At 43.6% G+C, this 25,046-nt stretch overlaps 1 protein-coding gene and 1 long non-coding RNA gene across 3 annotated transcripts in view; one reads left to right on the top strand and one right to left on the bottom strand.

Moving 5' to 3' along the window:
- Window positions 1-6,118: 6,118 nt before the first annotated feature.
- Window positions 6,119-20,810, top strand: PABPC1 (poly(A) binding protein cytoplasmic 1). 2 transcript variants are annotated; one of them, XM_053242545.1, is made up of 15 exons: window positions 6,119-6,861; window positions 11,151-11,344; window positions 11,440-11,555; window positions 12,484-12,641; window positions 14,117-14,211; window positions 14,463-14,600; window positions 14,691-14,786; window positions 15,328-15,600; window positions 15,854-15,944; window positions 16,066-16,176; window positions 16,350-16,504; window positions 16,968-17,052; window positions 18,447-18,577; window positions 18,686-18,779; window positions 20,388-20,810. In XM_053242545.1, exons 1-14 carry the CDS (start codon window positions 6,669-6,671, stop codon window positions 18,776-18,778), a joined length of 1,929 nt encoding a protein of 642 aa, XP_053098520.1. In that variant the 5' UTR covers window positions 6,119-6,668; the 3' UTR covers window position 18,779; window positions 20,388-20,810. The 2 variants fall into 2 exon arrangements, with proteins under 2 accessions (XP_053098520.1, XP_053098521.1); XM_053242546.1 differs by having other exon boundaries at window positions 6,120-6,861; window positions 12,484-12,623.
- LOC128321953 (uncharacterized) overlaps window positions 20,617-25,046 on the bottom strand; it is a 58,658-nt gene continuing 54,228 nt past the window's right edge. Inside the window, exon 5 of the long non-coding RNA XR_008305436.1 lies at window positions 20,617-24,553. This is a non-coding gene — a long non-coding RNA (uncharacterized LOC128321953). The remainder of the gene's footprint in view (window positions 24,554-25,046) is intronic.

The following is a 25,046-nucleotide window of genomic DNA, read 5'->3' as shown; positions in this document are numbered from 1 at the left end:
CAGTGAGCTGCCACAGTCACCCTGAGTGTCAGTTAACCCCCATCTCCTCCTAATTGTCCCCAATCCACCCCATATCCGCCTGATTTTCACACACTCTCTCTCTTACCCCATCCAATCTCTGCCTGATCTGACCCTCCCCCACAGCCACCTCCCCAATTTCCTCCTGGAATAGAGTGGCAGGAAGTGACCCAGACATTCTCTGCCCTCTGTCTTTTTGAAAAGGCAGGTGGGAGGAGTGAGAGGGTGACATGTTCACTGTCTGAGGATGTCGAGGGTGGTGGTGGGCCAGAAGAAACAGTGGAGTGGCAGGGGTGCCTGGGAGAGCTGCCTCACTCAGCCTCATTGGTGGGCTGGCCATGAATATGACCCTAGAGCCATCAGAAGGAACACGATAACAGTGGGGAAATACTGGTGTGGTAAGCAATAGCATCCGGACAGAGCTTGCTGGGTGCAGATATTCTGTGAGATCAGCATACAACTGTCTGTCAGTAGAAGATGAGGAAACAGATTTATTTAGAAGTCAACAAAAACAACACACATATATAGCTATAGCTGGCTTCATCAGGGGAACTCTGTACATGTGGAAGGTACAATCATAAATCAGAAAGGTCAAAAAAGCATGCTATGCATTGGGGTTTTTGTGGAATTCTGAGTTGGTTCTGACATGCAGGCTGACTTTCTCATGCACAAATCCAAACAATGCCTCTTTCAAAGAACAGGGGGTCTCTAAAAGGAAGCAGTTGTGAGACGACACCTAAATAATCCAACCCTGGACCCTGAAGGCTGTTCAAAATGTCAGCTGGAATCTCTTTCAGAGTACTCTTTTTGGGCAATTTTAGACATTCTTGTATGATGCAATGGATCTATTTCAATCTGGTTTCCAATTCCAATTTAGCACTGAAACAATCTTAGTTGGATGATTTATCCCAGGAGGACAGGTTCTGTTTTTGTGCCAGTTACAGTATCCAGAACATGATGCTCTCCCCCATGGCTTTTCTGTTATGGTATTCCACGGGGCTATATTTCCCATACTGTTCCCATACATGAAACCACTGAATGAGATTCATCTAAAGAGTCGGAGTGAGGTGTCATCGGTATGCAGATGACACCCAACTCACTACTCCTCTACATGATTCAGGCAAGGCTGTAGACATGCTAACTTGGGTGTCAGAGATCATTAGTGGACTGGATGAGGGTCAACAAACTGAAGCTCAACCCAGATGATGGTGATAATGTTCTTGGGACCAGAGATTGTTTTCATCCTGTCTGTGTAAATAATTTTTTTAAAAGTAGTATGGAAACCAACCGCCACATCAAGTACAGGTCAACTACACTAGCACGGTGTCTCAATATGTTGCAGTCAAATCGAGAGGCCAATTATGATATTTTTTTCCTTAACTGAAGGATACCCACAAAAAAAATACTCATAAAAAACATTATGCTCAATCAGTACTGCATAACTTCAGCACTCCAGCTGTTTTGGACTACAGTTCTCAACATCCACAGCCACGGTGCCAATGGTCAGGAATTATGGGCACTGTAGTCCAGCATCTGCAAGAGGGCTGAAGTTGTGCAGCCCTGCACAAGATTAAATCTCCATATTGTGCAGGAAAGCATCGTGAGAATATTAGGTTTATGTCTGCTGTACTTCTCAGGATTTGCTGAAAAATCCACATGGTTAATCATTCTGGTGCCATGTTTTTTACATGGATATTCTTCTTGGAAGGAAATCACTTCAGAACTAGCCCTTAGCACAACCAAGTTTGATAAATACATTTTCTTCTGTTATTCCCAGCAGTTATTCCCTTTTTAATGAAGTTGCTGGCAGTTTTTACAGCAGAAATACATGCTTGCTAGCTAGCATTTGGCAAGAGTGGCAATTATGCCACTGTTATTACAAAGAGGAGCTTTCTACAACACAAGTGTCACAAAAATAAGAAACCTGCAGGAAGATAAGAAACTTGCAGAACTGAGACCTGGATGGGGGAGGCTAGTGATCCAATTTAGGCCCAGTTTCTCCCACGAGGGAGTTATTTGCACATGGTTTCATGCTTCGGGGTAAATGTTGAGTAAAGCTACTTTGAACTACACTCGCTGCATTGAGGGAAGCAGCCCCTCCCCTCTGCTCTCAGATTCTGTTTTGAAACAAGTTCAGGTGGCATGCTCCATGTTTTCCTTATAGCCAATGGGGTGGGGGGAGTGACAGCTTCCTTAAGAGCAATATCTGAATATATCTGATAGATATATCAGATAGAGAACAATATCTGAAGAGAACATCTCTCTTATGATGCTAATGATTCTACATCAGTGCCTCTCCCTATTTGTTCCATCGTTTTCAGAAAAAGTAGCTTAAAACCAGCATTTTAAAAATCCAGAAATGCGTTGAGATAAACTAGACTTCACATCACAAAGCCCAATTTGTGTGTAGAGTGGGTCCAAGATTCTCGAAGGGACTTCAGGGTAAGTTTGGCTGGTGTATGAACACACACACTCTCCTTTGAAGTAGATTCGCAGTAGAAGCCCTGTGTGTAAAGCCTCCAGGCTACTCTATTTTGGAGCAGGTTAGGCAAAGTGGGGGGCAGAGGGGGGAGTGGCTGTGGTCCATAAGAATACTGTCTCCCTTACCAGGGCCCCTGTTAGATAGTTGACTTATACAGAGTATGTATTCTTGAGGCTGGAAATAGGGATGTGCACAGAACCGGTGGGGGCCAGTTTGACGGCAGGGGGATACCTTTAAGGGAGGGGGAGGGTGCTCACCCTTCCTGCCGTGTTTCCCCCACCAGCGCTGCACTCTAAAAGAGTCCGGCGGGGCAGCAGCGTACCTTCCTGCCACCCCTTCCCCTCATCAGACTGGAAGTGATAGGAAGTGCCTCACACACATGCACACGGGAACCTGAGTGTGCATGTTGAGGCCATAAAAGGGCCTCCGAACAGGTTCGTGCACATCCCTCGCAAGGAACTATGGACAGATTAGGGATTTTGTTGGTGTACCATCCATCCTGCTGCCCCTGACTGCCTACCTGAGCTGGTCTCAGAATTGGTGTTTGAGTCTCCCAGACTTTTAGTGCTTGGGGGACTTAGGAAGCTACCATATACCGAGTCAGAGCATTGGTCCATCTAGCTCAGTATTGTCTACACAGACTGGCAGGGTAGACCACGCTTAGCAAAGGGGACAGGTCATGAGGCTGACATGTCTGGTGCGGCTCAGGAGTTCATAGCAGCCATAACAACTATGGGATAACATTCCCAACAGTCCTTTATTATACGGGAAGTCCCACAGCTGAGGCAAAAATCTCTTGTCCCAAACGGGATGCTGTTTTCCCCATATTATTGGCAGAGCCTGGGGCTCTCCCTCATCCCTCAATGCATTTGCATTGAACCCTTTGAAGTCTGGGTGAAGTCCATATTATAATCTCCAGAGTAACTCGGAGAGATGCATGTTATATACCATATTATGCCTGTCTTAAAATAGTTGCACTGGCTGCCAATATGTTTCCAGGCAAAACACAAAGTGCTGGTTATTACCTTAATGCCCTGAATGGCTTTGGTCTGGGTTACCTGAGAGAGTATCTTCTTCAGTATGATCCCCACCGCACATTGAAATCATCTGGAATGTTCCGTATCCAGTTACCACTAGTACATCTGGTGATGACTCAGAACCAGGCCTTCTCTGTAGCTGCATCTGGGCTGTGGAATGCACTCCCGGCAGAAATTTGTAGTTTGGGCTCATTGTTGGCCTTCAAGAAAGCCCTTACAAGTTATTTGTTTGGTCTGGCTTTCCAAGGTTTTTAAATTGTTCTTAATGTTTTAAAATGGCTTTAAACTGTTTTTAATTTGTTTTATATTGTTTTAAGTTGATTGTTTAAAATGGTTTGTTTTTGGGTTTTTTGTTGTTGTATACTACCCAGAGCCTTTGGATAGAGCGGTATAGAAATTTAATTAATTAATTTAAATTAAATTAAATTAAGCTATTTTCAGATAGTTATGGACAGCAATAAAAAATAATAATAGAGCAATGAGAAAAGCCAAGTTAATAAAACCCTGACACCAAATCATAAATGCCCAGAAGTGACAGAAAGCTAAAGAAATCAGGCCTCAGAATGTGCAATTAAAACTACTTGAGAGAGACAGAAGGTGGCTACCAGGCATCATAAACTCCAGGATGTCAAAGTTCCTCGGAACCTCTTCATTCAGGTACTTGATCCAGCTGCTTTACCAATTATTTCTCAGTTTACACTGGAATGCCACCTGAATACCCTGTCCTGACAATAACTGTTAACTGCATTTGGACTAAATTACCCTTGAGCAATGAAGGAAGCAATCAAACCCCCCAAATGCTCAGAAGACCAGGTCAACTATCAAAACAGTGACACACAAGCCACTGGGAAGAACAAACTGAACTGATGATGCTAGCTAGCAGTGTCTCCAAGAGCAGTGGTCACAAAGTGAAATAGTAATGAGAAGAAGCACAAAGCAAACTTCAAACCAGAGGTAAATTAGAAAAGACTGGATGAAGAGATGCTTCCTGACAGAAAGCTGCAAATACAGGAAGGCTGAAAAAGAAACTGCTTCAGAACAGCCAAGACTTCACATCACAAAGCAATACAGGAAAAACAGTGCCTGAAAAACAGCACTGATCAGATGTTGAGAGAGACTCCTACCTGAAACCTTGGAGAGCTGCTGCCAGTCAGGATACACAGAACTGAGCTAGATGGACCAAGGGTCCAACTTGGTAAAATATTCATAGTTGAAGGGAGGAAATTTGCCTCGGTATGCAAGACCCAAGACCAGTTGCCTCTCACCCACCTTTTTAGGCCCCAGGTTGAAGCTCCTGCTATCAGCATGAGTAATGCATGTGTAAGCAGTCTTCCCTCTCCTCCATTTTGCAGGATTTTGAGGGGAAACAGGCAGCTGCCAAAAAAACCATAGAATTTTTCCAGCATAACACATACACACTCTCTGCCATCTGTATGGACCCACTCCCTCTCTAGCGCTGTTACCCACTGCACCTGGAAGCAGCACACTCACTTTAGTCACAGGAACAGTAAGCTTCACACTTTTCACATAAGCATGAATTAAAAGAGTGAACAATTTTTTTTGTCCTTTACCAGAAAAGTCAAAGGGTATTAAAAGTAGCTAATAAAATACATTTTATTATGTATTTTAATAAAATACATAATAAAAAACCATGAGTGGAAGGAGCACGTCTGAAGGCCTATAACAGTAAAAATGCTGACACTAAGCAGGTCTGGATGGAAGACTGCTTGGAAACGCCACACATGGCAGCTTGAGCTCTCTAGGAGAAAAGAGTGAGATACACGTGAAATACATTAGCTGTCATCGAGGAAGGTCAGGAACCCACCATAGGTATCTGTCATTGACTGTAAACTTTAGCTGTAGAGAATCGAAGCAGAAACGCGGATTTTATAAGCTTGCAGTCTTCAAGTTGTTAAACATGTTTATGGTAGCTTCAGAAAGGATGAGCGACAGTTTTTTAAAGTGGCAAAATAAACATTATATAAACAAGGGTATTTGTGAATAGGGTCTGATCTCCTAATCCCTTTTTGATTTTTATTGTTATTATTATGCTATCAGCACCAACACCCTTTCTTCTCCCTCTCTCACTCCAATTCCAAACAAATGTTGCACTATATCTGAGTTGCCTCTAAAAAAATGAACACTCCTTTTTCAATAAACTCCAAAGTCCAAACACTCACGAACTCTTACAAATTCCTGTCTCAAGTGTGCTTTACCGAAAACGGTACCCTTGCTTACAACACTGCTCTTTACGCATGCGCCTCTCAACAAAGATCTCGTCATTTTTTTTGGCAGCGTTAACACGCATGCGTCTTTCCCGCCTCCTCACAGCCTTTCTCCCTTCCCCCACAATCAGCCTATGATCTCCCTGACCCCTTCTATCGTGGGCTTACAACTGCACATGCGCTACTTATTGCCCAAACCAGGGCAACTGCGCCTTTTCGTCAAGTATCGCGTCAGACGCAAGCCTTCACGCGATGCTACTCCGCCCCCCCACGCAGCTCCGCCTCCTTCTCGGCAATTTTGCCGAGGCAGCGCGTGCGCATTGGAGACTTTCAGTGCGTGGCGTCCTGTACGGTGGAGGCGGCTGGGGGCGGGGCGGCTATATATAGTGCGCGGCCGGGGCGGCGGCCTCCCCCTTGTCCCCCGGCCGCTGACGGTGCTGTATGCGCAGTGTGTGTGCTCCGGCCTTCCCCGGACACACCAGCTCCGCTGCACCATTTATTACTAAAAGAAAAAAAAACCTTTAAAAATCCAAAAAAAATTCTTAAAACCCAAAAAATCATTAAAAAAAACCCCTCGCCTACCGCCCCACCCGAAACCGGCCGGTTTGGTATAAAATAACCCGGTGAAGCGAAGCGAAGTCCCGGACCCGGCGCAGCCGAGAGGAGACCCGCCCAAACCAGCAGCAGCAGGAAGACGAAGAAGAAGAGCCTCCAGTAGCAGCAGCAGCTCCCTCTCCTCCTCCCGCCAGCACCAGCGAGCGCTCGAGCGAGCCGAGGCCGCCAACCGTCACCAACCGCCTCCGCGGAGCCGTTAAGTTTGGAACCCGCCGGCCGGTCGCGGCCTCCTCGGCGTTCGCGAGTCTGCCCTGCCTCCTCGCCCCCCTTCCCTGTTCCCCCGCCAGCAGCATGAACCCCAGCGCCCCCAGCTACCCGATGGCCTCGCTCTACGTCGGGGACCTGCACCCCGATGTCACCGAGGCGATGCTCTACGAGAAGTTCAGCCCCGCCGGGCCCATCCTTTCCATCCGCGTCTGCAGGGACATGATCACCCGACGCTCCCTGGGCTACGCCTATGTCAACTTCCAGCAGCCCGCCGACGGTGAGGAGGCAGGCGGGGGGGGGGAGGCGCAATCTGGCTGGGGTGGCGGGGAAGAAAGATGGCAGGCTGGGGCTGGAGCCTTCTCCTTCCGCCTCCTCCCCGCCATCGCCGCGCGGCAGCCAACCTTGACCCGCGGGCACATGGGGGAAGTGGTGGGGCGGGTGGGGAGCCAGTGGGAGCAAAGACCCACGAGGGCGAATTGGGGAGTGGAGGTGGAAGAAAACACACGGGTCGAGCTGGGGGCGGGAGCCTGTGTGGGCCTCGGAGAGAGCCCCTCCCCGTCCGGCCCACCTCTGCCGGCGCTTCCTGCGCTCGGGGCCCACGAGGGCTGCCGCACATTCCGCCTGGGCCTTTCCCATCTCCCTCCTTCCCCGCAGTCCGGCCAAGGCGTCCCCGAAGCGTCCATTTTACAGAGCAAGCTGAAGCCCCCTCGGAGTCCCGGGCCTGCCCCGCGGCGCCACTTCCCCCCAAGTCTCCCTCGCTTGAGCCTTTCATATGTGCCGTGGAATGGGGAGCGGGGAGAGAGACGCGAGTCCATCTTGCGGGCGACGCTTGGGGGAGCCTGACATGCCGTGGCGGCGGGAGGAGGGAAGCCTCTTGGCCTCGTGGCGGGGAGGTGCCTCCACGCCACCGAGACTGCGGGGAAGCAGGAAGGCCTCGTCGCCACCCAAAGGCCTGTTTTCCTTGTCGCCTTGCCTTCCTCGAAGGGCTGCGTTTACTTTTCGGAACCGGCCCGGCCCTTCGGATCACGAGGGCGAGGCCCTAGGAAGTCCTCAGCAAGGGCGTGTCGAGCGCCCTCTTTCCCTCTCGGCGTGCCCGCGGTGTGTAGGGCCTGACGAGGGAGGCGAGATGAAAGGCGTCTTGGAGGAAATGCCAGGATAATTAGTACCTTAAATGGCGATGGAGGAATGGGACGCAAATGAGTCGTGTGTGAAGCCATAACTTAACCAAGACAAGCCACGTTTAAATTAAGTCTACTTAAAGTGGGCTATTTTTTGTTCCTTGGCTAGGAAGAGGAAGTGGGTGGGTAAGGCCTCGGAGCTTTTAAAAAACTTTTAACAAGAGAAATGGCATTTTAAGCGTCTTTAAACAGGTTGGTCTGATTTCTTCCAACATTTGGCACACACCTCCATGGGCCAAAATACAGCCATGGGTCCTCTGGGTTATAATAGGTGGCTCACTGTTTAAAAAGGAAGCAGAAAGTTACAAAAAAGGACCCCATTTTGGTAGGATGTTTAACCCCAGCTGTCGTAGCTGGTCATATTGCTGACCAGCAGTACTGATCAGTAAGGAGCACACCAGAAACTGGAGGGAAGAAGGGTCAGGGAGGACCCTCTCCTTCCCAAGCCCATTGTCAGACCCCCATTTGAGAGTCATCTTGCTGATCCAGACCATACTCTAGCCAACCCTTCTAAATACATGGGGAAGGAACATCAGGGTGTATGTCTTCCCCACATACACCTGGCACACTGTCATCTCAGTGCAGGGTTTTAATAAAGTATTTAAACGACTTGTTGAGGGGCACTCTGGACAAATTGTGTCCAGAATGTGGCCTAAATTATAGTTTTTGTCTAAAGAATTCTGTTTTCTTTCCAGTGATTAAACCTTTTTTGGTCAGATGAATTTGTCCTTCCTTTGGCTGGTGGCCTATTTATTAAACTGGAGCTCCCTTAAACTTGTATAGGAAGCAGTGGTTAATTATAAATTACTGTCCTGAGAAGAACAATCAGTGTTAAATGTCTAGTCTGGATTGTTTTCATCTTATGCATTGCTGGCATTAAAAGTGAAGAACTTCCGCTTCCTCTTGATAGTCTTGAAGGCTGAGGGTTTGTGACCTAACTTTTCTGTTTTGTAGCTAGGAAATTACCATACACAGATGCAGGGGTGTGTCTTGTCTTTGTACAGAGCCTGGCACACTGAGTTATTGAAAACAATTATTTGGCATTTCCACACAGTTTGAAGGATTGGCTCCATAACTTTGGATTTTATGAAAGACTTGTATAAAGCAGAACGTGAGAGAAAAGGCTTGGAGGGGAAAGCTCGTCAGTGTTGTCACTTCATTGAATCACATTTATCTACTTGCATTGTCAAGAAAACAACATTTTGCATCATGTTATTAGTGAAACTCTTTAAGTGAGCTTTCCAGTGGGAAAACATGTTTAGCCTTTGTTGGATAACAGCACATAAAGCAGTATTACAAATTGGATCACAGTGGATAGCACCTATGCTTTGATCATCCTGTCTAGGTTCTGCCAGAGTTCTGCACCCATCCTTTTGTGTTTCTATTCTTTTTATGCAGATTTGCAAGCATGGAAGGGAGCTGGGCTGCAGTGGAGTTAGGCTAAGGTGGTAGATCCGACAGTTCTCTGTACTGTACCTAGAATGAACCAGGCAGAGCTGTTGTCTCAGTAGAGCATTGTGGGGAAAGCAGTGTAGAAATGAGGCAGCAGCCTTAACTGACTGTGTCTCCAGACTGAGGCCAGAAGGCACCAAGAGCTTGGCAGGGACATGATTTCTGCTTTCTGCACACATTCCACTATCTGAAAATCAGATTCTAATCCTAGGAGATCATCATAGAAGCCATATTCCCCATGAAATTGTAAGGTTGAGATTTCTAATGTCAGTGACTGGCTTCTGTGGCTGGTTCCTCCTCCAGTCTTCCTACAGCTTCTGGGCAGAGGAGCAGTCTAATTTTTACATGGTAGGATAACAGACAAACCTTTTCCAGTTTGTCCTGGAATGCTGCTCTGAATGAAGCATGGTTGAGTAAAAAGGATGGATGTAACCTAGCAAGTAGAAACCTTTCATCCATTGCCATGTCCACCCCAGTAATTTCTGGGTTGAGAGAGCCCCCCACCCTTCTAGTTTGTCCCTCTTGTGTGATCTCCATGTCAGCTGCCCTCTTGCCACTGGCCAAAGTCCTGTGACATCACAGGATTTTAACATTCCCCATCAAGGAAAATGCAGTGTCATTTAGGAGTGGGTGAAGTATCTCACAACACCTAGAGGTTTGATAGCAGACTTAATTCTGCAGTGGAAAAGAATTTGCACAGGGCCTCAAAACTAGTGATGTGCATGGACCATTCTGGAGGCCATTCTAAAGGCCTCTGGTCCGGTCCGGACATGGGGTGGTTCGGTGGTTTGACGCCGGGGTGGGGGTTCCTTTAAGGGCGGGGGGAGGGTGTACTTAGCCCTCCCGCCACTTTCCCCCCGCCGGCATGCGTATTTTAGTAAGAATTTGGGGTGGCAAGGTACCTCCCTGCCGCCCCTTCCCCCGGTCATCAGCAAAAGGCTTCAGAAAGCCTTTTGCACGTGCGCACATCGTGCATGTCACGTATCCACGTCGCAGTGACGTGCGCACGTGTAAAAGGCTTTCTGAAGCCTTTTGCTGACAACCGGGGGGGAGGGGAGGCAGGGAGGTACCCTGTCGCCCAAAATGCTTACTAAAATACGCACGCCAGCGGGAAGGGTAAGTACACCCTCCCCCCCTTAAAGGAACCCCCACCCCAGTGCCGGACCGTGGTTCTGTACACATCCCTACTCAAAACAAGGGCATGAAGGTTTTTATATAGAGGGTGTATGTGTTGAGATCTCTCTCTCTATATATATATATATATATGTTATGCCAAAATGATAAATAGAGCTGAACATTTCATTTATTAAAAATATGTTGGAAAGTGATAGCTTTAAATACAAGTTAAATTATTTTCATTTAAAACATACTTCAAAGCATTCATTTCTATACCGTAGAACCATAAGCAGGATGGTTCTACAGTAAAAAAAGGAATGCTTTGAAGTATGTTACTTTGAATGTAAAGGGTGATTGGGTGGTGTGTTTGGTGAGTAGCCTTTTAAACCTTGAAAGATGCAGAACATTGACTTCGAATATTTACTTTCCACATTAGTATCAGTTCAATAAGCTGGTTCTCTTCCTATTTAATGAGCAACTTAGAACTGTTCTAGGAGTTCAAACAAAGGAGATTGTTTAGGTGATTGTTATATTTGCTATAACTCAGGAACATTACCATTGTTCAAAAATTTCATTGCTATTAGTAACAAATACCAATGGGAATCCATTATATTGTCACCCTACATTGAATGTTTATCCCTAAGTCCAGTAAACTTTCCTCATGGTCTAACCCCATCACTTGGAATAGTATTGGATTTTGGAAGTCAAATACTCGAATTTTGTAGACTGTCAACAAAAGTAAGAACAGTTTCCTTCGCTAAAGTGTTATATATGATTGTTGCCTTAACATCCAAATAACACTAATTCTCTTGTTTTGTAGCTGAGCGAGCTTTAGATACCATGAATTTTGATGTCATTAAAGGAAAGCCAGTACGTATCATGTGGTCTCAGCGTGATCCATCTCTACGTAAGAGTGGTGTTGGAAACATCTTCATTAAAAACTTGGACAAATCAATCGATAATAAAGCTTTGTATGATACGTTTTCTGCTTTTGGAAACATCCTCTCTTGTAAGGTGAATTAAAAAGAATAGTGGTCTAGAACAGTGATTTAGCACAATAACTAGCTAACGTATTCAGGTGGTCTTATGAATTGCAATGCTTTTCATAGGTCGTATGTGATGAAAATGGATCCAAAGGCTATGGGTTTGTACACTTTGAGACACAAGAAGCTGCAGAAAGAGCTATTGAAAAAATGAATGGAATGCTGCTTAATGATCGCAAAGTGTAAGTACGCAAATGTTTTCTTTGAGCTTTTAAAGTGTAAAGCTGAGATTCAGTGGGCAATATCCAGACTGGTCCCATTGTAGGGGATGCTGCTAGTCATGACCAGTGTAGTATAGAAATTCTTCATTCCCCCAAAATCTGTAAATCAGAGGCACTAATCCTAGACTTGGTGTAAATCATTGGAAATGATATATTCAAAAGTTGACTGGGAGGGATAATTGAACTCATTCATTTCACAAGGGGCTATGAGACATACAGTGTGTCACAATTGGGAGCAGTCATAGCACACTGCTATGTTTCCTGGTTGGGGAAGCACAGTAGAGTAACATGGCTGCTCCATTCTGAGCAGTCTGTTTTGGGAGAGGGATAGAAATTTGGTCTGGAGGTTTAGCACTCTGCAGTATTTCCCTAACTAGGGAAATATAGCAGTGTACTATGGCAGCTGCTCGCATGCAGGCAACTGAAGCAGGCCATGGGTGAGCACCTTGTGATTTTTCCTTGGTATGGGGAGGGCATCCTAACGTGATGGGTTATCAAGCTCTGCATGCTCCGAGACAGGACCAATCAGATTTCAGGCCAGCTATGTCTATCCAGGCAGCTGTCACTCATCCCCAGTTCCAGTCCTGTCTCGCTCCTCAGACAGAGCTTGATTCCTGCTGTGAGGAATTGTCACAGCCTTTTTACTTCAATTCTACTATAACTAATCAGGCCAGTTTCTTCTCCCTTCCTTTCTTCTGTGTGCCAGGGTGGGAAGGGAGTCGCCTTTTTAGTATTCTAGCGAATTTTATTTTATTTTATTTTAAAATTGAATTAGCCCTCATTGAAAGGGCCTGTGGATATGGTGCCTGTGCATATGGGGGACATGTTGAAGGGTTCCCTTCAAAGAAGGCTAAGAAATCTAAGCAGCTGTTCACCTTCTTTTGACTAGATTTGTTGGAAGGTTTAAATCACGTAAAGAGCGTGAAGCAGAGCTTGGCGCTCGTGCTAAGGAATTCACTAATGTTTACATCAAGAATTTTGGAGAAGACATGGATGATGAGAGACTTAAGGAACTCTTTGGCAAATTTGGTAATGTTGCTTCCTCTGGTAATGTTACTTGACATATACATATATATATATAAAAACTGAAAGTTTTACTGTACTTGACTATTCTCTTTGTAAACCAAAACCTCATTAAACGTGGGGTCTTTTTTTTCCCTGCACAAAGCAATATTTTCTTTCTGATCTGAAGATTTTTTAGCAGGAGTATAAAAATACGCAGTTCTAAGAACTTTCACTTCCCATTGTTGTAACCATTCCTTAACTTGGCAGTTTTGATCAGGCTTGCTGGACTATAACTTCTCTTCCCCATCACCTCATATAAAGCTACCCTATTCTGAGGCAGACTTGTTGGTTCATCTAGCCCAGTACTGTCTGCTGACAGCAGTTCTCAAAAGTCTTCAGGAAAGATTTCCCCCTGCCCTGCTACCTAAGGTTTTTTGTGTGTGTGTTTTTAACTGCAGTGCCAGGGATTGAACTTGAGGCCATCTGCATGCATATGATTTACCACTGAACTAAGTCCCCATCCTTTCTGGAGCACAAATTGTAGCTTTGAAAAGTTGATGAACATTTACAGCCATTAAGACTAACTAGTGTTCCCACTTAACAAGAATTTGATACTAGAGTCCCAAGCTGTTTTGAGATCTGCTAAATCTTAACCGAATTAACTTGCTGATGTAACTCTGAAACATTAACCGTGTTAACTTGCTGATGTAACTCTTGAACTGCTAAGACCAGTGACAGGAATTTGTACAGTCATTCCTTGCCAACCGTGGTTTTTTCAGTCGCAGTTTTGAATATTCACGATGGGGAAATTGTGACCAGTCTCACCATCCATGGCTTGGCAAGATTTTTTTGTGGTTCACGATTTCCAGGGGTTCAGGAATGATTTCTGGGAAATCCCCCCTCCTCTTGCTTCCATTAGGGATTTAAAGGGATTTTGGGGGGTCATTTTTTCTTTATTTTTAGGTCTCTTCACTACTGCGATTCCCCTACCCCTCCCTGCTTACAATGCTTTTCAATTGCTTGTCAACTGCAAATTTGCCAACGGTGAGGTTTTCTCGGAATGGAACCCTCGCAGCTGGTGAGGGATGACTGTACTCTTGGAGGTAGAAAATGACTGTGATCCCTCACTTCATTGCTAGTTGCTCACCTATTGTAAATAACTGAGTGCATGTTTAGGTTTTAAGTTAAACAGTTCACATTAGCTTAACAATTCAAGTAGCAACACTTTTTAAAAAGTATATCTTCTTTAGTCCATGATTGTAGTTTTCATTTTGTTCTGTGCTCTAGAAATCCAGGAGTTCAGCAAGACAAACCAGAGTCTGATATAGACTTCTAATTGTCAAGCAAATATTTTCAAACTAATTAGAAAATTAATCTCATAAATGGGGCATTGTTTGAGTTGTAGATGACTTTGCCAAGATTTGACTGGACAGTGTTTAGTACTGATTATGCTGCATTGCACAGAGTACAACACAGGAAATGAAAAATGTATGTGACAAATCTTATGTACCTTTTAGGGCCTGCCTTGAGTGTGAAAGTTATGACTGATGAGAGTGGGAAATCCAAAGGCTTTGGCTTTGTCAGTTTTGAAAGACATGAGGATGCTCAGAAAGTAAGTCTACTGCACAAGCTTTCTATCAAGTTAATACAGTATGAACATTCATACAGATGTTCATGGTCTTTATGGGCTATTTCTCTTGTATCTGAAGGGTGGAAGCATGTACTCCACAGAGTCTGTGTTTTTGATTTCTTGCCTCAGTACCTCAATTATCTGCTACTCTTGCTCTTGCCAATGGAGCTTGATTAATGCCATTTGGAATGAACTGTGACAAACATTTTAAAGTACCCTTTTTATTTGTGAAGGCTGTAGATGAGATGAATGGAAAAGAACTCAATGGAAAACAAATATATGTTGGCCGAGCTCAGAAAAAAGTAGAAAGACAAACAGAGCTCAAACGCAAATTTGAACAGATGAAGCAGGACAGGATCACCAGATATCAGGTAGGACTTTTAACTGAAAAAATAACATAGTGAACCTACCTATTTTACAAGTTATTGTCATATATATATAAATATATCTTACTTTTGCAGGGTGTAAACCTTTATGTGAAAAATCTAGATGATGGAATTGATGATGAGCGCTTGCGTAAAGAATTTTCACCATTTGGCACAATCACTAGTGCAAAGGTAACAAGCATTTTCAGCAGCTCTTGTGGTGTGAGAGTGATTTGGAGAGAAATCAATTTTCAACCCCAAATTTTAGCATTTATGAAAGTTACTGTGATGATTTCAAGAAATAGCTATTTTTAAAATAAGGTGCTTGCAGACAACTATCTACTGCATCTGTTTACAGGACCACATGCTTGTGTACAAAATCTGTAATTTTTTGACTGTTGACTGGTTAATATCCTGAGGGAATAGTTTACTGATATTAATGTTTGGATATTAATATTTGTTGCACCATTGCTTAGTTGCTGTTATGCTGTAAAACCATCCATTCAGCCTGCCTGGGTAAGAAAAATAGTTAGTGTGCAAATCCAAATTATCTCAGGTGACAGAAGCTAGTTAGTCACCTGAGGAAATGAGTAGTGCACAAAGAAGCTGACGAGAATTATAGAAAAGTACTGTTATTTTCTCTAGAATAGCAACTTGTGCTTTAATAACATGTTTGTGGGTATTCATTCATTCCCTTTGCTGCGTTCCTAAGACTGCATTTGTATTTTTGCAGGTCATGATGGAAGGAGGCCGCAGTAAAGGATTTGGCTTTGTCTGCTTTTCGTCACCAGAAGAAGCAACCAAAGCAGTTACAGAAATGAATGGTCGAATTGTGGCCACTAAACCACTCTATGTAGCCTTAGCCCAACGTAAAGAAGAACGACAAGCTCACCTCACTAACCAGTACATGCAAAGAATGGCAAGTGTGAGAGCAGTGCCCAATCCAGTCATCAACCCTTACCAGCCAGCTCCTCCTTCAGGTTACTTCATGGCAGCTATTCCACAGGTATGAGTTGGGCTGTGTTCCCTGTTATACTTAGTGAGTAGATATGTGCAGCTACATATTGCAGTAGAGTACTTGTATTATGTATTTAAGAACTTGAATATAGTGTTTCAGAAAACCCAGAAGCTTTTATATAAACTTTTCATACTCAAATGTATGAGATTGTTTGCTTTATGTAATTCAGTTATTTTTCTATTACAGGAAAGTACTAAAGTTGATAACTTGAACAAATAAAAATACTGTTTTTGTTTGACAGACGCAAAACCGTGCTGCATACTATCCTACTAGCCAACTTACTCAACTCAGACCAAGTCCTCGCTGGACTGCTCAGAGTGCCAGACCTCATCGTAAGTTATTTTCTTTTCTAAAATATTAAAATTCAAGACAGTGGGCTGTCCTTCAGTTAGCGGTGTAAAGCTTGATTCATTGTTCCAAAATGAGTGCTCATGGTGACTATCTTAAATGCAGCTTTCCAGAACATGCCAGGTGCCATCCGTCCTGCAGCTCCCAGACCACCATTCAGTACCATGAGGCCAGCTTCATCACAGGTTCCACGAGTAATGTCAGCACAGCGCGTTGGTGAGTTTGCAGCTTGGTTTTAAATGCATCTGCTTAGATCAGTTAATGCAGTTCAGTTGTGCCTGAAAATTCTTGAGTTTAATATATTTCCAAAAGACTGTCTTGAGGTGGAGGGCAATTGAAATGTAGTTCCAGCAGAAATTACATTTAGCCTGTAATCCTTTCTTTTCCAGCGAACACTTCAACACAAACCATGGGTCCACGTCCAGCAGCAGCTGCTGCTGCAGCTACTCCAGCCGTGCGAACCGTTCCACAGTACAAGTATGCTGCAGGTGTTCGCAATCCTCAGCAACACCTTAATACACAGCCTCAGGTTGCTATGCAGCAGGTAAATGTAACAGTCATATTTTTGTTGTGGAGAGCATAAAAGTTATTCTAACAACTTGGTCCAGAGCAGTTTTAAAAAGCATCTAAGCTAGGCTTGCTCAACATAGCTCCCCAGCTGTTTTTGGACTACAACTCCCATATTCCCCAGCCACAGTGGCCAATAGTCAGGGATAGTGGGAGTTGTAGGCCGCATCTGCAGGAGGCCCAAAGTTGAGCAGCCCTGATCTAAACCCACTGGATTCTTAGATGTACTTAAATCCAGGTCCTATACAGAGTTAAGTCTGATTTTATTGAATTGAGATCAGTTTGGAGTTAGACACAAAAAGTGATCTTGTTGACTTTAGGTAGAAGTTTGTTTTAAAATAAGTTTTTCTGAGTGATAGTAATGGAAAGATAATTGATTGTACCAAACATTTTCTAATGAACTGTTATAACTTAATCTCATAAAATGCTTCAAATTTTAGCCAGCTGTCCATGTGCAAGGTCAGGAACCTTTAACTGCTTCCATGTTGGCTTCTGCTCCTCCACAAGAACAAAAGCAGATGTTAGGTAAGTTGTTTTATTGAGGTTGGAACTTATGGGGGAGGTGTGAACAGTTTTCATACAGTAGTATAAAAGGTCATTTAGAATTTCTTATGCTCTTGGTTGTGCAAGCAGAACACTTTCATTTGATTGGTTTTCATTTCTTTTGTGTAGTGCTCTAGTTTGAAGAGTGAAACAGTTGTTTCATAGTCAGAAGATGCCTTTTAAATGCAGATAGACATCTTTGGACTCAGCCTTCAAGAGTCAGGGCTTCTGAAAATGTGGGTTGTGGCTCCCACTGGGATTGATGAAGAAAGGGGAGTGCATCCTACTGCAAGCTCAGTTAATTCACTTTTGGAGTTATGCAGGGAGAGGGGTGTGTGGCGGCGGGGGGGGGGGGGGGAGAACGAGAACTAAGGAAATTACATGGATGTGTGGAACTACATGAGTTCTTTAGGTTGCAGAATGGGCTGGTGGGCGTGGAAGAAGGCATGGCAAGTTAAAGGTAATGGGGTGGTGGTGGTTTCATAGGCTAGCCCATTATATTGATAGTAACATCAGCTGAAAAAGCAACAGGATCTGTGTTTAATATATAGAGCAATTAGCTGCTGAAAACACTTCAGGCTGATAACAGCTTTCCAATTCCAGTAACTAACTTTTCATGCTCTTAAATCAATTCCAGTTGTTCTGATAAAGGAATAAGTATGCAAGTAGCCAATTATGTAGTGGTTTTTGAGTAAGGGTGTGCACAGAACCGGATTTGGCAGTTCAGTTCAAATTCAAATTGAACTGCCGGTCTGTCTGCAAGCCAGTTAATTGAACTGGCTGGTGATCTGGTCCATTCAGGGCTATGCTCTTAAAGGAGAATCAGATGAGGATTCCTCATTCCAAGCAAATGGATGGGGAAATAATTTAAAAGTATTCTAATGGTGGCTGGGGTGGTAGTGAGAAGGCACATTACTGGCTTCGGTGCTGGCTCCTCTAAACCCCGCTGGCGCTCACCCCAGCAGTGCAGGCCCATGCTGCTGGGGGTGGGGGAGGGAGTGCTGGCAGGGTTTAGAGGAGTTGAATCTGGTAAGATGGCCTCTTGCTGCTACCCACCCGGCCACCCTTAAAACATTTTTAAAGGATTCCCCCACCCCTTGCTTGGAAAGGGGAATCCTTACCCTGTTCCCATTTACAAGCATAGCCCTCAAACCGCTTTGTATCATGCCAAGCCCAGTTTGGAATGAACTCAGACAGGCTACCTTTTTTTGAGGCCAGTCCACTTCAACATTGAACCGGTTCAGTTGGAATCAAATCCAGTTTGATTCAAACCAGTTCTGCACACCCCTAGTTTTGCATATTTTAAAGTCAAACTCAAATAGTTGAACGTTTTTTTTAAACACAAATAAATCGTAAGCATCTGAAATGTTTTTTAGGAGAACGGCTGTTCCCTCTTATTCAAGCCATGCATCCTACTCTGGCGGGTAAAATCACTGGTATGTTGTTGGAGATTGACAACTCTGAACTCCTCCATATGCTTGAGTCTCCTGAATCTCTTCGTTCGAAGGTAGGTGAATTCTTTGAATCCATGGTCCTCTTGTTTTAAGTGGAATTTAGCTGTTGAGCTAGCTCACCTATACAGAAACATATACACATATATTTTCATTGCAACTAGGTTGATGAAGCTGTAGCCGTACTGCAAGCCCACCAAGCTAAAGAAGCTGCTCAAAAAGCAGTTAACAACCCAGCAGGTGTTCCAAGTGTCTAATGTAAGTATTCTGGAGAATAGAGTTAAATTGTGTACATACACTGGTGCCAAATTTCTTTTGTTAGGGATGGTGTTATGACAGCCTGGTAACAGGCCTGTCACCACTGTGGTGCAGCACACCCAACACTGCTGACAGTTTCTGCTTGATATGCATGGGATAATATGAGTAATAGTCTTTCATGTGTTAGGATACAGTTGTCACCCTGCACTACTGTAGACAAGGTTAGAACTTAACTCTCACTATCTCTTCTTGGCTACCTTAACTGCTTTTTGCTTCAGCTGAACCGTGCACAACTGTAGAGAAATATCTTGGTTTCAAATTTGGGAAACAGTGCTACAAGTGGCAGGGTGTTGGTTTGGAATGTTTGTCTAGGTCTTGGAATATATTCAAACTACGTCGAGTCTGAATCAAAACCAGGGTTGTGTAGTAGCTATATAAGTACTAGGATCTTTAAAAAACAAAAATACAGAAGCAGTATTCTGACTTTATGCATCTGTTGCTTTTTTCCTTGTGCGGAATCATAATATACTCTCTGCCACTGCTTTGGTGATAACTACAGGTTGGCATGTTCATACTACCTTTCAAAAAGCCAACACATTTGATTTGTTAGATACCAGATTTGTTTGTTAGGTTGCATCCTAAGTGCTCATTGTGTGAGCAGGTGGTCTGTTTTCTCAAGGATGAGCTCATTCCCTCCCCCCATTTCTGCTGTGGCCCCCTTGCCCTTTTCTGGAGGGCCCCTCAACCCTCAGGAGCAGACTTGGGGGCAGGCACAAGGGGGGCTGCAGAGGGGATTATTGAAAATCAGCCTTCTTGTCTAATGGGACTTATCCCACTCATGCTTCAAGGAATTAAGATACAACTACTGTATGTACTTAAATTGTTTTTTGTAACTTTGTCAACACAACTTTGCTCAGCTTTCTAAAGGGTGATTTCTGTGGCCTGGAGTAATCAGCAGTATTCCCTCTAATTTTTTAATCTGTGCACACGATGTGTTTTGTTCTGGGTGGCAGTACCAGGGCTCTGTGTGTGCACATGCATTCCGGAGCCTTCCTGATTCAACCTGAGCGGGATCTAAAATTAATTGAGTGGACTTCAAAAAATTTGTGTGCATGCACACATGTGCACACCTTAAAGGGAACACTGGTCATCAGATTCAGTTCCTTCTGATGAGATTATTCCACCAGCTTACAGCATGAGGGGTCCTTTTCCATACTGGCTTCTACACTTTAGAACTCCCTGCTGGATGGCTACCTCCGTGAGTCCTCTAGTTCAGGCTGAAGAACTTTTTCTTTCCACCAGGTTTTTGATAAGGTTTTGCACTGTTTCTCTCTCTCTCTCTCTGCTTGTTTTGGGGTTTTAAATGTTTTGCCTGCTTTTTAGATAGCATGTTATGCCTTTAGGTCCCCTTGCGTCTTTGGGAAAAGGTGGGGTAAAAGCATTTTAAATATTCTAAATTTCTTTAACATTGCTAGAACAAATGTTATGTCTGTACTGGATCAAAGTGTTGCTTTGTTTTATTAGGAGCTAGAGAATATAATAGTGTGTTTGTATTTCAAAAGGAGTTGCAGTTGCATAAATACCTGAATTTTATTCCTTCCTTTACAGAAGATCTGGGACTACGCATTATAACTTCGCTTCACTGAAGAAAAATATCTAAACATGGAAAAACTACTAAATTGAGAAAAACATTGCAAAATATAAAATAAATAAAAAAAGGAAAGGAAACTTTGAAGCTTATGTACACAGCAAATGCCAGGACTAGCTAAACTGTTAGTCCTAGATTACCTATTGATTTAAAATACAAAAAAATAGCAAAAGGAAAAAAACAAATTAATGTTTTATAAACCCTGGAAATAATTTTCAGCACCGTACAAAAATTTAAAGCATTCCTTTCTTTAATTTTGTAACTTTGGAAAAGCTCAGAATATCACTACTGTTGTAGTTAACAGTAGGAATTGATAGCTGAGCAAAAAAACCATAATTTGGATTATAAAATTCTTGCTTTAATAAAAATTCCTTAAACACTGATCTCTCTGCATCTTTGTATGCTTCGAGTACAATTCAGACTAAAATATGATACTAGAATGCTGTATACTATAAATTCAGTTCCAGATGAGATTAACTTACATTTAGCCACCTGTTAATGGGGTATCTGTGAAAGCACTAAAATCAATTGAACCAGCTAGATTCATCCCTTTGTGGTTTAAATTCCTCAGCAGCCTTCTCTGGAGTTGAATATGCACATGCTTATTTCAGTTTTAGGTGAATCAGCATTTAATGAGTGAAATGTAAGTACAAAAACAGTAGTTGCATACACCTTGCTGTCAGGATGGAAATTAATTGGAGGTTTAGTAACATAAATAGAATTGAATTCATCCTTGCTGCAGACTTATTCTTACAGCCCATTATAAAAAACTGCTAAGCTTGCAACTCCAAAATAGATTTTTCAGGGTGGTGGCAGGTCTTCTCAAAGGGAATAGATGGTGCATTAGGTGAGGTGAGACACATTCCAGATGTCACATTGCTCAGTATCAGTTGATGTCTTACGGTAGCGGGGGGAAGTTGCACACAAGAATCAGACTACGCTAACTGATCCAGTTTTGCTGCTTGACTCCAGCACAAATGACCCTCTAGATTTCCTCACTTCAGTCCTTCTCTTTTAACTATAAGACAAGCAGCCTTGCCATGCATGAGTTTTAAGCACTGCCATCTGACTACTTTGGGCATGTTAAAAGCTGGCATCAGTATGAACTTCCAGGATGCAGCTCCACATCTGTCTAAATGTGAGTCAGTGGTGACATACTAATAAAGTGTGATCCTGTGTCTGTTGAGTAAGTGCACTGCACTGATTTCAAAAGCCATCACATGTCCTGATGGTTGCGTAAGCTGACTTTTGGCACCAAATTTTGGACTGTGTCTTGCCCAAGGCAAGACTGATCGAAATAACTACAGGAGGGAGCTCATTTCTGTAGGTGAGCATTTTTAGTCAAGCATTTCCCCGCTGCGCCACTTAAGATGAGCATTAGACCAAAGATTTAATGGAAAAAGTAGGTATGGAGGAGGGAGTTGAAGTAAGTAAGAGAGATGGTATTATGGAGGTGTCCTCTGAGGTTCCAGGCATAAAGGGCACTTAGGGCAGCAAGGGAGAAAGGATGGTGTTGGAGAGGGCAAAACACATCTTCATGGCTGAAGATAATGGAGATGGGTAAGTGAAGGTCAGTCAGATAAGATGTCTGGATATAGGAATGGGGAGGTCAGTAAGTTGTGAGCAAGTACTAGCTCGTGCAGGATCTAGGAGTGAATAGGAAGCCAGTTGAGGGATTTAAGGAGAGATGTTGCATGACTGGAGAGAGATGAATGACCTCTGTTACTTTGCAAGAGATTCCCCTTAGGGGATGGAGTGGAGCATCTGCTTTTCTTTCAGGACATCCCAGGTCCAATCCCTGGCATCTCCAAGTAGGGCAGGGAAAGACCCCTGTCTAACTTTGAAGAGCTGCTGCTAGATGAATCAATGGTCTGACTCTGTATAAGGCAGCATCCACTGTTCCTATTGTAACAGTCATCCATTTGAAGCAGTGTGACTGTCAAATTTTCATATAGATGTTTCTGCTGAGGAGCACAGTAAAAGCTTTTCTGTGGCATATTGAGTTCAAACATGACCCCTTTGTCTTGTGCTGGTGCAACATATATTAAAGCAATTTGTGCAGGTGTGGGCTTGCCACTGGGTGGTGCTGTAATTCCAGAAGTAGTTTCCAGACTGAAGGTGTAATCATCAGAGTTTTCTGTAAATGGAGCTGCTGCTTTGCAACCTATGCAGTTCAACATTTTGGTTGTGTATGTGTAGGTTCTAGATTCTTTCCAGAGCTGACAATCAGACCCAAACTTAGGTTTGACACACTATTTGAATGGCATAAACCCAGTGTCTTCCAACCCTACTGGTTTGTTGGGTTGTTTGGGGGTTTTAATGCATGTGCACAGAGAGAGAGCACACAGTGATGGAGCCTTTAGGAAGAATATTCTGTGACTTGCATTTGTTTTGGGTTTTAACCCGTTTATTTTGCTTTCCTCTGCCCAGTGCATTGGGCATGACCCTTTTGTGTTCACGGTGTACCTTAGGTTTGGGGCCATCTTTGGCTTATGGAAATGGCATTAAAAATTGAAGTATTTCCTTGAGGAGATGTATTCAACTTGTGCCCAACACTTCTGAAACTTGTCTGCAATATGAACCAGAAGAGATTAGGTCTGTAATTAAAAAAAAAAATAAATCTCCTTGCCCATCTGCTATACTAGCAGCAGAATGGCACTGAGTTGGGGGAGGGGTGGAGAGCATGACCAATTAAAGCTACAGGAGCTTTGTGAGAAAAGTGTTGGCAGCCCTAGACCAAGTGTCTAGGTGTGCCTACACCAAGCACACATGATTGTGCACACATCTGCTCTGACAAACCAATAGGCTAGTTTGCTGTTACTGCACTCTTGTGCGATACGGGGGCGGGGAGTTGCCCTATGTGATGGGCACTTTTTGTCCCTTTTGTTTCATTTTCCCCACAAAGATGCAAGAGTGTGGAGAGTAAAGAATGATTGCCATCCAAAAACCTTTGATTTAAGATGAGTTAAGATGCTCTGTTCTCACTTGTGCCCAGTTATGAGCTTAAAAACCAAGGCAAAGTGTGGGTGTCAATGTTTCCTGTAACAGTCACAATGTTGCCCCAGCTACAGTGGCCAAAGGGCATGCAGCTGGGAATTATGGAAGTTAGAGTCAACAACACCTGGTGATCCCTGTTACAAGAAACACTGGTGGATGCCTTTCTAAAGCAGCATAATATGAGACTAGAAAGTCTTTGTAGCTTACGTGGCATGGAAATTAGGATGGGCACTTTAACTTGCAATTTCCACACTTTCTAGAGCATGGGTGAAAATTGAAAGCATCTTAACTCTCATCTTAAACTAAAAAGTTTTGGATGACTGAGTTTTCATAACTACTGGCACTAATGTGCCAGTATAATGTAGCCTGGCTTGTTCCAAGTACAGTCTTGGCTTCAAAGTAAACTAATCTGGATTCTGACAGAATCCAAATAAGCATCTTTGCCAAGGAAGTTCTGTATTGGCCGGAAACCATGTGTGGCTTACATGACAGAGCTGGATCCAAAGCATTGTGAGCAGAAGGGAAACGGCAGTTAGCGCTGTTCCACAAATGTTTGTGCAAGAGGAAAATGGAAGAGTTCATGTAGTGTTTAATAGGTTCTTTAGCTGTCAGCATGCTTCCACTAGCACAAGCTCTTATGTAAATGGAGGAACATCTTTTTGGATGTCACATTTCTCATGCAGCACTACTCACAGGTAATGTCAAATGTGCATACAATCTGTGTACATTATACGCACTTTCATTTGTTCATGTGACATTCAGTGCATATACAATAGTTCACTTCCTATTTGAATCCTGCATTTGAGAGGGCCTGTCCAGGTTCACTTTTTAATAGAATGTACGTACAGTTATTCACACACAAACATGTACATGCGTACAGACACCTATACCAATGTAATGTCTAGACATGAGTGGGAGATACTTGTATGCAGAAGGGCACCTTTTGGATCCAGCCCAGAATGTTTTACACTTCCAGAACACAAACACAGAAGGAATCCATTAATCACATGCTACTCTTCGGGTGGGGGTGGGGTCTGCAGTATGTGGTTTTCAAACTGGCAGGTGATCCTTTTTTCCTGTAGAGAAGCAGTTTAAGACTTGAGACAAATGGGGGAAGAAACTTGATAACCTAAAAGACAAAAACAATTTTTAAAAGGTAAGGGAATATCTGCATTCTACCTGGATGTCTAGCAAAGTTATTTTGATAAGTGTTTTAAAGATTACTTTTCTGCTTTGCTTCAGTTAGAAGTTTCATGGGGTGGGGAGAAGAGGGGCATGTCAAAGAGGATGACATTTTTCCTCCCCCTGTCCTCCATGTCCCTCCATGCTTCCTCACCTGATCCAGCCAAAGAAACTTCTGTGCAGAAGCTGTTTTCTGTGTGCATATCACTTGCAGAGTCAGGAACTGCTTGTCTAAATCGAACGTTTGCATCCTATCGTGTGTGCTGCATTGCTTTGTAACAGAATGTACACTTGGATACATCTGCACTTGTATATGCCTTTGGAGACGCATCCAATTAATCCTGCAGTCCAGACTTCCAGAGGATGTTCCCCCTCATGGCTTAAAGGATCCTCAGGCAACGGGATGCAATTAGATTTGGGTAACAGCTGCCTGAGCGCAG

Source organism: Hemicordylus capensis, chromosome 4, assembly GCF_027244095.1.
Source record: "Hemicordylus capensis ecotype Gifberg chromosome 4, rHemCap1.1.pri, whole genome shotgun sequence".
In the NCBI taxonomy this organism is placed as follows: domain Eukaryota; kingdom Metazoa; phylum Chordata; class Lepidosauria; order Squamata; family Cordylidae; genus Hemicordylus; species Hemicordylus capensis.
The sequence above is the reverse complement of the archived record's forward strand: the minus strand, read 5'-3'. Positions and strand labels throughout refer to the sequence as shown.

Excerpts from the sequence above, each read along its gene's own strand:
- PABPC1 (XM_053242545.1), top strand. The coding sequence starts at position 6,669 with ATGAACCCCAGCGCCCCCAGCTACCCGATGGCCTCGCTCTACGTCGGG. Across the intron at positions 11,345-11,439 it reads GAAACATCCTCTCTTGTAAG|GTCGTATGTGATGAAAATGG; the intron begins GTGAATTAAAAA and ends TGCTTTTCATAG. Across the intron at positions 12,642-14,116 it reads TGGTAATGTTGCTTCCTCTG|GGCCTGCCTTGAGTGTGAAA; the intron begins GTAATGTTACTT and ends TGTACCTTTTAG.